Below are 16,056 nucleotides of genomic sequence, written 5' to 3'. Positions count from 1 at the left end.
GTCCGACCTTGGTCGGCAAGAAGACGGGGATAGGAAGTAGGAGCTGGAGGAGGTCTGTCGAGTTTGTGCGCATGCGTGCGTCAATATGTGCGTGTGTGCGCCCGGGTCCGAGCGCGGTCGGCAAGGAGACGGGGATAGGAAGTACGAGTTGGAGGCAAGCCGAGTTTGTGCGCATGCGTGCGTCAATATGTGCGTGCGTGCGCCCGGGTAGGAAGCACGAGCTGGAGGAGGCGCGTCGAGTCTGTGCGCATGCGGGCGCGTACACATGCATCCGTACGTGCGCCCCGGCCCGAGCGCGGTCGGCAAGGAGATAGGAAGTGCGAGCTGGAGGAGACGCGTCGAGCTTGTGCGTATGCGTGCGTCAATACGTGCGTGCGTGCGCCCGGGTCCGAGCGCCGTGGTCAAAGAGGCGGGGATAGGAAGTACGAACTGGAGGCGCGTCGAGTCTGTGCGCATGCGTCCCGCAGTACGTGCGTCCGAGCGCCGTCGGCAAGGATAGGAAGTAGGAGCTGTTGGCGGCGCTTCGAGTTTGTGCGCATGCGGGCGTCAATGCGTGCGCGCGCCCGCGTCCGAGCGCGGTCGGCAAGGAGACGGGGATAGGAAGTAGGAGCTGGAGGAGGCGCGTCGAGTGTGTGCGCATGCGTCCGGCAATACGTGCGTCCGAGCGCCGCCGGCAATGAGGCGGGGATAGGAAGTAGGAGCTGGAGGCGGTGCTTCGAGTTTGTGCGCATGCGGTCGTCGATACGTGCGCGCACCCGGGTCTGAGCGCGGTCGTCAAGGAGACGGGGATAGGAAGTACGAGCTAGAGGAGGAGCTTCGAGTTTGTGCGCATGCGTGCGTCAATACAGGCGTGCGTGCGCGCGCCCGGGTCCGAGCGCGGTCGTCAAGGAGACGGGGATAGGAAGTACGAGCTGGAGGAGGAGCGTCGAGTCTTGCGCATGCGTCCGTCAATACGTGCGTCAGAGCGCAGTAAGTAGGAGCTGGAGGAGGCGCTTCGAGTTCGTGCGCGCGCCCGCGTCCGAGCGCGGTCGTCAAGGAGACGGGGATAGGAAGTACGAGCTGGAGGAGGAGCGTCGAGTCTTGCGTATGCGTCCGTCAATACGTGCGTCAGAGCGCAGGAAGTAGTAGCTGGAGGAGGTGCTTCGAGTTTGTGCGCATGCGTGCGTCAATACGTTCGTGCGTGCGCCCGCGTCCGAGCGCGGTCGTCAAGGAGACGGGGATAGGAAGTACGAGCTGGAGGAGGTGCGTCGAGTCTTGCGCATGCGTCCGTCAATACGTGCGTCAGAGCGCAGGAAGTAGGAGCTGGAGGAGGCGCTTCGAGTTTGTGCGCATGCGGGCGTCAATACGGGCGTGCGTGCGCGCGCCCGGGCCAGAGCTGGAGGAGGCGCATCGAGTTTGTGCGCGTGCGTGCGGCGCTACGTGCGTCGGGTCGTTCGTCAGGCCGGACGTGCGGCGCGTGCGCAGCGGGTCCGGGCGGGAGGGCGGGCGATGGCGGCGCCGGCGGTGAAGCGGCTGAGAGTGTGGGAGCTGCGGCGGGAGCTGCAGCGTCGCGGCCTGGACTCCCGCGGCCTGAGGGGAGACCTGGCCCGGAGGCTCCGGGACGTCCTGGACGCCGAGATGCTGCAGGACGAGGACCCCGGGACCACCGCCGCCCAGCAACAACAACACGACGACGGCGAGGAGGAGGACGAGGAGGCGCTGCTCGGGCCTGAGGAGGGCGAGGAAGAGGAGGAGGAGGATGAAGGATTGGAGGAGGAGGAGGAGGAGGAAGAAGAAGAGGAGACGGTGGCGACCCCAGGCGATGCCCGGGCGGGGCGGCGGCGGCCACTAGCCTCCCCCGAGGGGGCGGCCATTGCAGCTCCCCGAAATCCTGTGGAGGACGACGACGACGAGGAGGAGGATGAGGAGGCGCTGCTCGGGTCTGAGGAGGAGGAAGAAGATGGGATGGTGGGCGTGATCCCAGTCGAGGCCCAGGCGGGGCGGAGGCCACTAGAGTCCCCCGAGGGGGCGGCCATTGCAGCTCCCCGAAAACCTGTGGAGGACGATGAGGAGGATGAGGAGGCGCTGCTCGGGTCTGAGGAGGAAGAAGAAGGGATGGTGGTGGTGATCCCAGTCGAGGCCCAGGCGGGGCGGCGGCCACTAAAGTCCCCCGAGGGGGCGGCCATTGCAGCTCCCCGAAAACCTGTGGAGGACGACGACGACGAGGAGGAGGATGTTGAGGAGGAGGCGCTGCTCGGGCCTGAGGAGGAAGAAGAAGGGATGGTGGTGACCCCAGTCGTGACCCAGGCGGGGCGGCGACCGCTAAAGACCCCGAAGGGGGCGGCCATTGCTGCCCCCGGGAAATCTGTGGACGACGACGACGAGGAGGAGGATGAGGAGGCGCTGCTCGGGTCTGAGGAGGAAGAGGAAGGGGTGGGGGTGGTGATCCCAGTCGAGGCCCAGGTTGGGCGGCGACCACTAAAGTCCCCGAAGGGGGCGGCCATTGCAGCTCTTGGAAAACCGGAGGACAAGGAGGAGGAGACGTCCAGCACAGTGGCGGGGGCCCGCCGGGTCAACGGGGCCGAGCAGGGAGAGCCCAGGCCTGAGGAGGCCTCCAGCCCCGGGCGGCAGCAGCATCATCGTCGTCATCCCGGCTCGGAGCCAACGGGCGAAAACCCCGGGCGGCAGGAGGACGACGACAAGGAGGAGGTGGAACAAGGTGAGCTCTGGCCCCGACACCCTGGAGTCGCAATGATAACCAATCAGTCGTATTTATTGAGCGCTTACTGTGTGCAGAGCACTGTACTAAGTCCTTGGGAAGTCCAAGTTGGCAACAATAATTATTATAATTATATAATATTATTATATACTGTAATATTATATTATATAATAATAGTAATGTTGGTCCCGACACCCTGGAGTCACAATAATAGCGACAGTGTTGGTATTTGTTAAGCACTTACTATGTGCCAAGCGCTGTTCTAAGCGCTGGGGCACATACAAAGTAAGCAGGTTGTCCCCCGTGGGGCTCCCAGTCTTCATCCCCATTTTCCAGACGAGGGAACTGAGGCCCAGAGAAGTGGAGTGACTTGCCCAAAGTCACCCAGCTGACAAGTGGCAGAGCCGGGATTGGAACCCACCCCCTCCTTTCATTCATTCATTCTATCGTATTTATTGAGCGCTTACTGTGTGCAGAGCCCTGTATAAGCGCTTGGGAAGTACAAGTTGGCAACTTGTAGAGGCGGTCCCTGCCCAACAACGGCCGGGCTCACAGTCTAGAAAATAATAATGATGGCTTGTGTTAAGCGCTTACTATGTGCGAAGCACCGTTCTAAACACTGGGGAGGATACAAGGTGATCAGGTTGTCCCACATGGGGCTCACAGTCTTCGTCCCCATTTTACAGATGAGGTCACTGAGGCTCAGAGAAAGTGACTTGCCCAAAGTCACACAGCTGACAAGTGGCGGAGCCGGGATGAGAACTCATGAACTCCGACTCCCAAGCCCGGGTTCTTGCCACTGAGCCACGCTGCTTCTCTAACCGTTAATAATAACGGTACTTGTGAAGTGCCTACTACGTGCTAAGCAGTGTTCTAAGCACTGGAGGAGATAATAATAATAGTGATGGCATTTATTAAGCACTTACTATATGCCAAGTGCTGTTCTAAGCACTTGGGTGGGTACAAGGTGATCAGGTTTTCCCCCGTGGGGCTCACAGTCTTCATCCCCATTTTCCAGATGAGGGAACTGAGGCCCAGAGAAGTGAAGTGACTTGCCCATAGTCACAGCTGACAAGTGGAGGAGTCGGGATTGGAACCCATGGTATATAGTTTGGCCCCCGCTGGGCTCGCAACTGAGGCACAGAGAAGAATTATAGTCTTTGTGAAGCGCTTACTATATTCGTTCAGTTTTATTTATTGGGTGCTTACTGTGTGCAGAGCACTGTACTAAGCGCTTACTCTATGCCAAGCACTGTGCAGGGCTCATAACTGAGGCACAGAGAATAATTATAGTCTTTGTGAAGCGCTTACTCTGCCAAGCACTGTTCTAAGCGCTGGGGGAAATCTAAGGTACTCAGGTTGTCCCCCGTGTAACTCACAACTGAAGCACAGAGAATAATTATTGTCTTTGTGAGGCGCTTACTATAGTCATTCAATCGTATTTATTGGGTGCTTACTTTCATTCATTCATTCAATCATATTTATTGAGCGCTTACTGTGTGCAGAGCACTGTACTGAGCACTTACTCTGTGCCAAGCACCAAGTCCTGAGGGAGATCCAAGGTACTTAGGTTATCCCATGCGGGGCTCACAACTGAGGCACAGAGAATAATTACAGTCTTTGTGAAGCGCTTAACTCTGCCAAGCACTGTTCTAAGCGTTAGGGTAAATCTACTCGGGTTGTCCCTTTTGGGGCTCACAACTGAGGCACAGAGAATAATTACAGTGTTTGTGAAGTGTTTACTATATTCATTCAATCGTATATATCGTGCACCTACTGTGTGCAGGGCACTGTACTAAGTGCTTACTCTATGCCAAGCACTGTTCTAAGCACTGGGGGAGATCTAAGGTACTCGGGTTGTCCCCCGTGTAACTCACAACTGAAGTACAGAGAATAATTATTGTCTTTGTGAGGCGCTTACTATATTCATTCAATCGTATTTATTGGGTGCTTACTTTCATTCGTTCATTCAGTCGTATTTATTGAGCGCTTACTGTGTGCAGAGCACTGTACTGAGCACTTACTCTGTGCCAAGCACTGTTCTAAGTCCTGGGGGAGATCCAAGGTACTCAGGTTATCCCATGCGGGGCTCACAACTGAGGCTCAGAGAATAATTATAGTCTTTGTGAAGTGCTTACTCTATGCCAAGCACTGTTCTAAGCGCTAGGGTAGATCTAAAGTACTCAGGTTGTCCCATGCGGGGCTCACAACTGAGGCGTAGAGAATAATTATAGTCTTTGTGAAGCGCTTACTATATTCATTCAATCGTATATATTGGGCACCTACTGTGTGCAGAGCACTGTACTAAGTGCTTACTATATGCCAAGCACTGTTCTAAGCGCTGGGGGAGATCTAAGGTACTCAGGTTGTTCCCCGTGTAACTCACAACTGAGGCACAGGGAATAATTATTGTCTTTGTGAGGTGCTTACTATATTCATTCAATCGTATATATTGGGCACCTACTGTGTGCAGAGCACTGTACTAAGTGCTTACTATATGCCAAGCACTGTTCTAAGCGCTGGGGGAGATCTAAGGTACTCAGGTTGTCCCCCGCGTAGCTCACAACTGAGGCACAGAGAATAATTATACTCTTTGTGAAGCGCTTACTATATTCATTCAGTCGTATTTATTGGGTGCTTTCATTCATTCATTCAATTGTATCTATTGAGCGTTTACTGTGTGCAGAGCACTGTACTGAGCACTTACTCTGTGCCAAGCACTAAGTCCTGGGGGAGATCCAAGGTACTCAGGCTATCCCCCGCGGGGCTCACAACTGAGGCACAGAGAATAATTATAGTCTTTGTGAAGTGCTTACTCTGTGCCAAGCACTGTTCTAAGCGCTAGGGTAGATCTAAAGTACTCAGGTTGTCCCATGCGGGGCTCACCACTGAGGCACAGAGAATAATTATAGTCTTTGTGAAGTGCTTACTATATTCATTCAATCGTATATATGGGGCACCTACTGTGTGCAGAGCACTGTACTAAGTGCTTACAATATGCCAAGCACTGTTCTAAGCGCTGGGGGAGATCTAAGGTACTCAGGTTGTCCCCCGCGTAGCTCACAACTGAGGCACAGAGAATAATTATACTCTTTGTGAAGCGCTTACTATATTCATTCAGTCGTATTTATTGGGTGCTTTCATTCATTCATTCAATTGTATTTATTGAGCGCTTACTGTGTGCAGAGCACTGTACTGAGCACTTACTCTGTGCCAAGCACTGTTCTAAGTCCTGGGGGAGATCCAAGGTACTCAGGCTATCCCCCGCGGGGCTCACAACTGAGGCACAGAGAATAATTATAGTCTTTGTGAAGTGCTTACTCTGTGCCAAGCACTGTTCTAAGCGCTAGGGTAGATCTAAAGTACTCAGGTTGTCCCATGCGGGGCTCACCACTGAGGCACAGAGAATAATTATAGTCTTTGTGAAGTGCTTACTATATTCATTCAATCGTATATATGGGGCACCTACTGTGTGCAGAGCACTGTACTAAGTGCTTACAATATGCCAAGCACTGTTCTAAGCGCTGGGGGAGATCTAAGGTACTCAGGTTGTCCCCCGCGTAGCTCACAACTGAGGCACAGAGAATAATTATACTCTTTGTGAAGCGCTTACTATATTCATTCAGTCGTATTTATTGGGTGCTTTCATTCATTCATTCAATTGTATTTATTGAGCGCTTACTGTGTGCAGAGCACTGTACTGAGCACTTACTCTGTGCCAAGCACTGTTCTAAGTCCTGGGGGAGATCCAAGGTACTCAGGTTATCCCATGCGGGGCTCACAACTGAGGCTCAGAGAATAATTGCTGTCTTTGTGAAGTGCTTACTCTGTGCCAAGCACTGTTCTAAGCGCTAGGGTAGATCTAAAGTATTCAGGTTGTCCCATGCGGGGCTCACAACTGAGGCACAGAAAATAATTATTGTCTTTGTGAAGTGCTTACTATATTCATTCAATCGTATATATCGTGCACCTACTGTGTGCAGAGCACTGTACTAAGTGCTTACTCTATGCCAAGCACTGTTCTAAGCACTGGGGGAGATCTAAGGTACTCAGGTTGTCCCCCGTGTAACTCACAACTGAGGCACAGAGAATAATTATTGTCTTTGTGAAGTGCTTAGTATATTCATTCAATCGTATTTATTGGGCACCTACTGTGTGCAGAGCACTGTAGTACATGCTTACTGTATGCCACGCACTGTTCTAAGCGCTGGGGGAGATCTAAGGTACTCAGGTTGTCCGCCGCGTAGCTCACAACTGAGGCACAGAGAATAATTATTGTCTTTGTGAAGTGCTTACTATATTCATTCAATTGTATATATTGGGCACCTGCTGTGTGCAGAGCACTGTACTAAGTGCTTACTATATGCCAAGCACTGTTCTAAGCGCTGGGGGAGATCTAAGGTACTCAGGTTGTCCCCCGCGTAGCTCACAACTGAGGCACAGAGAATAATTATTGTCTTTGTGAAGTGCTTACTATAGTCATTCAGTCGTATTTATTGGGCGCTTACTGTGTGCAGAGCACTGTACTAAGAGCTCACTATACGCCAAGCACTGTTTACACTGTACTAAGAGCTTACTATATGCCAAGCACTGTTCTAACAGCTGGGGTAGATCCAAGGTACTCAGGCTATCCGCCGCGGGGCTCACAACTGGGGCACAGAGAATAATTATCGTCTTTGTGAAGCGCTTACTCTATGCCAAGCACTGTTCTAAGCGCTGGGGTAGATCCAAGGTACTCAGGTTGTCCCCTACGGGGCTCACAACTGAGTCACGGAGAGTTATTATAGTCTTTAAGTGCTTACTCTATGCCACGTGCTGTTCTAAGCGCTAGGGTAGATCTAAAGTACTCAGGTTGTCCCATGCGGGGCTCACAACTGAGGCACAGAGAATAATTATAGTCTTTGTGAAGTGCTTACTTTATGCCAAGCGCTGTTCTAAGCGCTGGGGTAGATCCAAGGTACTCAGGTTGTCCCCCACGGGGCTCACAACTGAGGTACAGAGAATTATTATAGTCTTTAAGTGCTTACTCTATGCCATGCGCTGTTCTAAGCGCTGCAGTAGATCCAAGGTACTCAGGCCGTCCCCCGCGGGGCACACAACTGAGGCACAGAGAATAATTATAGTCTTTGTGAAGCGCTTACTCTATGCCAAGCACTGTTGTAAGCGCTGCAGTAGATCCAAGGTACTCAGGTTGTCCCCCACGGGGCTCACAACTGAGGCACGGGGAATTATTATAGTCTTTAAGTGCTTACTCTATGCCAAGCACTGTTCTAAGCGCTGCAGTAGAAGCAAGGTACTCAGGCTATCCCCCGCGGGGCTCACAACTGAGGCACAGAGAATAATTATAGTCTTTGTGAAGCGCTTACTCTATGCCAAGAACTGTTGTAAGCGCTGGGACAGATCCAAGGTACTCAGGTTGTCCCCCACGGGGCTCACAACTGAGGCACAGAGAATTATTATAGTCTTTAAGTGCTTACTCTGTGCCACGCACTGTTCTAAGCGCTGCAGTAGATCCAAGGTACTCAGGCTATCCCCCACGGGGCTCACAACTGGGGCACAGATAATAATTATAGTCTTTGTGAAGCGCTTACTCTATGCCAAGCACTGTTCTAAGCGCTGGGGTAGATCCAAGGTACTCAGGTTGTCCCCCACGGGGCTCACAACTGAGGCACGGAGAATTATTATAGTCTTTAAGTGCTTACTCTATGCCAAGCACTGTTCTAAGCGCTGCAGTAGATCCAAGGTACTCAGGCTGTCCCCCGCGGGGTTCACAACTGGGGCACAGAGAATAATTATAGTCTTTGTGAAGCGCTTACTCTATGCCAAGCACTGTTGTAAGCGCTGGGGTAGATCCAAGGTACTCAGGTTGTCCCCCACGGGGCTCGCAACTGAGGCACAGAGGATTATTATAGTCTTTAAGTGCTTACTCTGTGCCAAGCACTGTACTAAGCGCTGCAGTAGATCCAAGGTACTCAGGATATCCCCCGCGGGGCTCACAACCGAGGCATAATTATAGTCTTTGTGAAACGCTTACTCTATGCCAAGCACTGTTCTAAGCGCTGGGGTAGATCCAAGGTAGGCAGGTTGTCCCACGTGGGGTTTACAGCCTTAATCCCCATTTTACAGATGAGGTCACTGAGGCACAGAGAAGTAAAGTGGCTTGCCCAGGTTCACCCAGCAGACATGTGGCGGAGCCAGAATTAGAACCCAGGTCCTCCGATCCCCAGGCCCGGGCTCTTGCCCCTGAGCCGCACTTCTCTTTAACTCTTGAGAGCCCACCGGCACCAGGTTTCGGCACCCCCCACCCCTTAAAAAAAAACAGCCTTTTACAAAAGATAAAGTTTGCATGTAAGGGGAAGTCAAATGTCCGCCGACTGTTGAGGTGACGGGCGACAGGTACCACAAAAGCCCCATAATGTGACAGTAACGGAAAGCCACGTTGTCGTGTTTGTGCTTTTGTGTGGCGGGGGGAGAGGAGGTCAGGCTTCATAGTTCATCACCGAGCTGAGAATTTTAGGTGGAGTAGTGACTTGGCCTCCTGGACCTCAGTTGATGCGATGGGGCCGAAGTCCCTTGCCCGGCTTCTGTTGTTGGGAATTGGTCCATTCAGTCGAATTTATTGTGTGGAGCACTGTGGTAAGCGCTTGGGAAAGTACAGTGCAACAGTAAAGAGAGACAGCCCCTGCCCACCACGAGTTCACAATCTAGACAAGTCGAGTGACTCCTCGTCTCTCCGTGGGGCCCCTGGAGCGTGCACTGAAATGGATTGTCCATATTTATTACTTTTGTTCATTTTACTTGTGTGTATTTATTACTCAATTAATGATGTGCATGTAGCTATAATTGTATTGATTCTGACAGCTTTGACACCTGTCTTCATGTCTTGTTTTGTTGTCTTTTCCCCCTCCTTCCTCTCCTTCCCCCCGCCTTACCTCCTTCTCTTCCCCACAGCACCTGTATAAATGTATATATGTTTGCACGGATTTATTACTCTATTTTACTTGTACATATTTATTCTATTTATTCTATTTTGTTAATATGTTTTGTTCTGTTCTCTGTCTCCCCCTTCTAGACTGTGAGTCCACTGTTGGGTAGGGACCGTCTCTATACGTTGCCAACTTGGACTTCCCAAGCGCTTAGTCCAGTGCTCTGCACACAGTAAGCGCTCAATAAATACGATTGAGTGAATGAATGAATGTCTGTCTCCCCCTTCTAGACTGTGAGCCCGCTGTTGGGTAGGGGCCGTCTCTATGTTGCCGACTTGTACTTCCTAAGCGCTTAGCACAGTGCTCTGCACACAGTATGTGCTCAATAAATATGAATGAATGATTTGAGGACGCACAGTCCCTCCCCTGACAGTAACTTTTTTTTAAAGTGGCATTTGTTAAGCACCTACTTTGTGCTAGGCCTCGGGCTAAGCATTGGGGTAGAGCCAAGACAGTCAGGTTGGGCACAGTCCCTTGTGGGGCTCTCAGTCTTCACCCCCGTCTTGCAGATGAGGAAACTGAGGCACCGAGAAGTGAAGTGACTTGCCCAAGGTCGCACAGCAGACACGTGGCGGAGCCGGGATTAGAACCGAGGTCCCTCTGACTCCCTTGCAAGAGGAAATCAGTAAATTAGCCTCGGGGACAGAGGGACCTTTCTCCCAAATGGAGTGGCGTGTTTGAAGTGATTTGGACAGTGACGCCATAGAGTAGCAGCGTGGCTCAGTGGAAAGAGCCCGGGCTTTGGAGGCAGAGGTCATGGGTTCAAATCCCGGCTCCGCCACTCGTCAGCTGTGGGACTTTGGGCAAGTCACTTCACTTCTCTGAGCCTCAGTTCCCTCATCTGTCAAATGGGGATGATGACTGTGAGCCCCCCGTGGACAACCTGATCACCTTGTAGCCTCCCTAGCACTTAGAGCAGTGCTTTGCACATAATAAGAGCTTAATAAATGCTATCGTTATTATTATTATTATTATTATTATTATTATCTGTCAAGGTAGGAAGTAGATGGGGCAGTGAGAGAACTCTGGGCCAGTCGGGAAGAGTAACGGGCTACCTTACTCCCTCTTCGAACACATCTTTGGACTGGTATTGATTACGTTAATATAGAAATCCAGTGGATGATGATGGTGATGGTATTTGTTAAGCGCTCGCTATGTGCCCAGCACTGTTCTAAGCACTGGTGGGGGGGGGAATACAAGGTGATCAGGTTGTCCCATGTGTGGCTGACACTTTTAATCCACATTGTACAATCAATCAATCAGTCAATCAGTTGTATTTATTGAGCACTCACTTTGTGCACAGCACTGTACTAAGCGCTTGGGAAGTACAAGTTGGCAACATATAGAGACAGTCCCTACCCAACAGTGGGCTCAGATGAGGGAACTGAGGCACAGAGAAGTGATTTGCCCACGGTCACAAGCTAATCCCGGCAGAGCCGGGATTAGAACCCAAGACCTCTGGCTCCCAAGCCCGGACTCTTTCCACCAAGCCACGCTGCGTATGATATGTATGTCATAATATTTGAATGTAAATCAACAAATTGGTTCTATTCACTCGCTTTAAGACCCTAAATGCACTTGAAAAGTGTTCTGGTACGTGAAGGCATTGCAGTAGACACCTCAGTTGATTCCAAAGTTCCCAATTTTTAGCAAAGATCAGTTTATTTTGGTCGTACTTACAGAGTGCTTACTGTAATAATAATAATAATAATGGCATTTATTAAGCGCTTACTACGTGCACAGCACTGTTCTAAGCGCTGGGGAGGTTACAGGGTGGTCAGGTTGTCCCTCGTGGGGCTCACAGTCTTCATCCCCATTTTACAGGTGAGGGAACAGAGGCCCAGAGAAGTGAAATGACTTGCCCAAAGTCACACAGCTGACAATTGGCAGGGCCAGGATTTGAACCCATGACCTCTGACTCCAAAGCCCGGGCTCTTTCCACTGAGCCATGCTGCTTCGCACTTGGGACAGACACGTTCCCCACCCACAACGAGCGTACAGTCCGTCTACCCGGAAGAATGGTTTAATTTTAAGAGGGAACCAAAAAACCCCATCAAAGGTTTAAAAATAAATTGACGCAACATGGCCTAATGGATTAAGCAGAGGATTGGAAATCGAAAGGACCTGCATTCTAAACCTGGTTCTGCCACTTGTCTGCTTTGGGCAAGTCACTTCAATCAATCAATCAATCAATCGTATTTATTGAGCACTTACTGTGTGCAGAGCACTGTACTAAGCGCTTGGCAAGTACAAGGTGGCAACACATAGAGACGGTCCCTACCCAACAGTGGGCTCACAGTCTCGAAGGGGGAGACAGAACAGAACAAAACATTAACAAAATGAAATAAATAGAATAGATAGGTACAAGTAAAATAGAGTAATAAATATGTACAAATGTATATACATATATACAGGTGCTGTGGGGAAGGGAAGGAGGTAAGGTGAGGGGGATGGAGAGGGGAAGGAGGGAGCTCAGTTTGGGAAGGCTTCCTTCACTTCTCTGTGCCTCAGTTTCCTCATCTGTAAAATGGGGATTAAGACTTTGAGCCCCAAGTGGGACAACCTGATTACCTTGTATCCCCCCCACCCCACCCCAGTGCTTAGAACGGTGCTTGGCATATAGTAAGCGCTTAACAAATACCATTATTATTATTATCATTATTATTATTGCCGTGGTAACAGAGGTCTGCTGGGTGATCTTATGGTTGTACATATTTATTACTCTATTTATTTATTTATTTATTTTACTTGTACATTTCTATTCTATTTATTTTATTTTGTTGGTATGTTTGGTTTTGTTCTCTGTCTCCCCCTTTTAGACTGTGAGCCCACTGTTGGGTAGGGACTGTCTCTATGTGTTGCCAATTTGTAGTTCCCAAGCGCTTAGTACAGTGCTCTGCACATAGTAAGCGCTCAATAAGTACGATTGATTGATTGATTGATCTTGGGAAAGTCATTTCACTTCCCTGGGCCTCAGTTCCCTCATCTGTAGAATAGGGATTAAGACCGTGAGCCCCTCGTGGGACATGGATTGTGTCCAACCTGATTTCCTTGTATCTACCCCAGGGCCAAGTACAGTGCTTGGCACATAATCAGCAGTTAACAAGCGTCCACCCTAATTAGCTTGTTTCTACTCCAGAGCCCTCAAACTCTTAAATACCATATAAAAAATCCCTGATTGAGATTGTGCCGGTATTATTTACGGTCTCTCGTGACTTCTGCTTCACTCTCAGACCTTTTCCCTTAAAAAACAGAAAAAGAAAAAACAGCCAGCGGCGTACTTGGGGTTCTTTTTTATTTAAGCAGAGTTGTTCATTCATTCATTGTCGTATTTATTGAGCGCTTACTGTGTGCAGAGCACTGTATTAAGCGCTTGGGAAGGACAAGTTGGCAACATATTGAGACGGTCCCTACCCAACAGTGGGCTCACAGTCTAGAAGACTGTGGCTTTAGGCATAATGGGGAAAGGATTGTGGAAAAAATAAATATGCCATTCTGAAATAGCCTGGAGACGGAATAAAATGTTGGAAAAATGTCTGCTCCCTCCAAACTTTTACTGGCAGAATCAATCAATCAATTGTATTTATTGAGTGCTTACTGTGTGCAGAGCACTGTACTAAGCGCTTGGGAAGTACAAGTTGGCAACGTATAGAGACAGTCCCTACCCAACAGTGGGCTCACAGTCTAAAAGAACTGCAGAAGCAGTTCTAACCATAAAATAAGGATTTTTTTAGTACCACTCCATCCGTATAGCATGTGATGATTTCCAGCGGTCTTTTAGAAACTTCCAGCAAGACCCAATATAAGGGCCACACATTTGCTGGGAGAAGCAGCAGGCCGCCTCCTCCCCTCGGGGACAAGATGTCCCTTCGGCAGGCTAGTGGCTAGCGTTCATTTCCGTGGGTTTCGTTCCTTCTCGCGCCTGAAAACGTCCTTTCCCTTTTCTCTCAGGCAACAACCAGGATAGCGAGAAGTCCAAGCCCACGGGCCCGGACGGAGAACAGCGTGGGGTGAAAAGGCAGCGCGACGGGAAGGGCGACGAGAAGGAGGAGCACGGCCGGGCCTACTACGAGTTCCTAGAGGAGGCTTACCAAAGTCGGTGAGGAGGTTGGCCACTTTCTAATGGCCTGGGCGCTCCCTGGCCTCAGTGGGCCGGAAAGGTTTCCCCGGGGAGGACGGGGTGCCGATCGAATTGCTCCCTGGAAGCGGACAGCTGCTCGGTGAATTTCCACCAGACACCACCAATCCCTCCGTCGGGCTCTCGACGCTCCCGGGCTGTCAAACCGCTCATGGAAAACGAATAGTAATAGTAACAATAACAATGATGGTATTTGTTAAGCACTTACTATGTGCCAGCCAATCAATCAATCAATCAGTCATATTTATTGAGCGCTTACTGTGTGCAGAGCCCCGTACTAAGCGCTTGGGGAGTACAAGTTGGCAGCATATAGAGACGGTCCCTACCCAACAGTGGGCTCACAGTCTAAAAGGGGGAGACAGAGAACAAAACCAAACGTACTAACAAAATAAAATACATAGATTAGACATGTACAAGTAAAATAAATAAATAGAGTAATAAATATGTACAAACATATATACATCAATCAATCAATCGTATTTATTGAGCGCTTACTATGTGCAGAGCACTGTACTAAGCGCTTGGGAAATACAAATTGGCAACATATAGAGACAGTCCCTACCCAACAGTGGGCTCACAGTCTAAAAGGGGGAGACAGAGAACAAAACCAAACATACTAACAAAGTAATATACATAGAATAGACATGTACAAGTAAAATAGAGTAGTAAATATGTACAAACATATATACATCAATCAATCAATCGTATTTATTGAGCGCTTACTATGTGCAGAGCACTGTACTAAGCGCTTGGGAAGGACAAATTGGCAACATATAGAGACAGTCCCTACCCAACAGTGGGCTCACAGTCTAGAAGGGGGAGACAGAGAACAAAACCAAACATACTAACAAAGTAAAATAAATAGAATAGATATGTACAAATAAAATAAATAAATAAATATATACAGGTGCTGTGGGGAAGGGAAGGAGGTAAGATGAGGGGGATGGAGAGGGGGCGGGGGGTCCACTGTTCAAAGCGCTGGGGTAGATACAAGGTAATCAGGGTGTCCCATGTGGGGCTCACAGTTTTAATCCCCATTTTACAGGTGAGGTAGCTGAGGCCCAGAGAAGTGAAGTGACTCGCCCAAAGTCACACGGCTGACAAGTGGCGGAGCCGGGATTAAAAACCCACGTCCTCGGCCTCCCGAGCCCGGGCTCTTTCCGCCAAGCCACACTGCTTCTCGGGTACCATCCCGAGGGTCAGAGAAAGGGCTGTCGCCCTCCACTAACCCCTTGCTGTTTCGTTTTGTCCGTCCGTTTTAAACACCCGCGCAGCTCCAAGTCTCCACCGCCGCCAGAGGAAGAGACAAAAGACGACGAGGAGGATCAGACGCTCGTAAACCTGGACACGTGTACGTACGCGGCCGGCTGGTCGCGGCCTTCCTGGGGTCCCCGGAGTCCCTGCGTTAGAGTTAACGTCTTGTCCCCCCCCCCACGCCCCGCAAAACGGCGAGAGGGCCTTTAAGACGGTGCCCGTCGTCAGGGTAGAAGCGAGCATTATCAGGCTCCGTCGGGGCCCTGTGGATGGCTGGAGCCGGATACCAGTGCCCGTCTAGCGCTGGCCGCTCAAGTAAGTCGACCCTTCCTTCCTGGCAGATACCTCGGATCTCCATTTTCAAGTGAGCAAGGATCGCTACGGGGGACAGCCGCTATTCTCAGAGAAATTCCCCACCCTTTGGTCTGGGGCCAGGAGCACATACGGAGTGACGAAGGGGAAAATCTGTTTCGAGGCCAAGGTGGGATGGCCACTTACTGGGGTTAACCCCCAGCAGCCTTCCCCTCTCGAAGTGGGGCGGGGAGGGCGGGGAGAAGAGCCCTGTCTTGAGGGATTGCTTTGGATGGGCAGAGTCCCACGTGCCCAGCTCCAGTTTTCCTTTAGCGTAGCACCAGGCCGTGGGTGGTTTTCTGCGATCCCGCCAGCCTCTCGCACCATCTTCCGGAAACGTCCCTCCCAGACTCCGGCTTCGGCCCCGTGTGACTCTCGGTCGCGGCTCCGGTCTCGGGCGTCGGGACCGGCGGAGCGGAACCGGTCCGAGGGGGATTTTCCACAGGGATGGGAAGCGAGGGCTCCACGTCTTGCGGGCCGTGGGTCGCGATCCTGAGGTCTCCCGCTTCTCGTTTGGCTTAGGTCACCCAGAACCTTCAGCTGAAGGAGGGCTGCACGGAGACCTCTCTCTTTCGAGTCGGGTGGTCCGTCGACTTCTCCCGGCCCCAGCTTGGTAAAAGAGCTTTCGC

General features: G+C 50.9%; 1 protein-coding gene across 1 annotated transcript in view; it reads left to right on the top strand.

The window, feature by feature from the left end:
- The first annotated feature begins 1,488 nt into the window (after positions 1–1,488).
- HNRNPUL2 (heterogeneous nuclear ribonucleoprotein U like 2) overlaps positions 1,489–16,056 on the top strand; it is a 31,907-nt gene continuing 17,339 nt past the window's right edge. Inside the window, exons 1-6 of the mRNA XM_038765344.1 lie at positions 1,489–1,738; positions 1,799–2,698; positions 13,636–13,783; positions 15,097–15,173; positions 15,418–15,557; positions 15,950–16,040. Coding sequence (XP_038621272.1) covers positions 1,489–1,738; positions 1,799–2,698; positions 13,636–13,783; positions 15,097–15,173; positions 15,418–15,557; positions 15,950–16,040 — 1,606 coding nt within the window. The remainder of the gene's footprint in view (positions 1,739–1,798; positions 2,699–13,635; positions 13,784–15,096; positions 15,174–15,417; positions 15,558–15,949; positions 16,041–16,056) is intronic.

The sequence above is a fragment of the Tachyglossus aculeatus genome, chromosome 22 (genome assembly GCF_015852505.1).
Source record: "Tachyglossus aculeatus isolate mTacAcu1 chromosome 22, mTacAcu1.pri, whole genome shotgun sequence".
Taxonomy (NCBI): domain Eukaryota; kingdom Metazoa; phylum Chordata; class Mammalia; order Monotremata; family Tachyglossidae; genus Tachyglossus; species Tachyglossus aculeatus.
The sequence above is the reverse complement of the archived record's forward strand: the minus strand, read 5'-3'. Positions and strand labels throughout refer to the sequence as shown.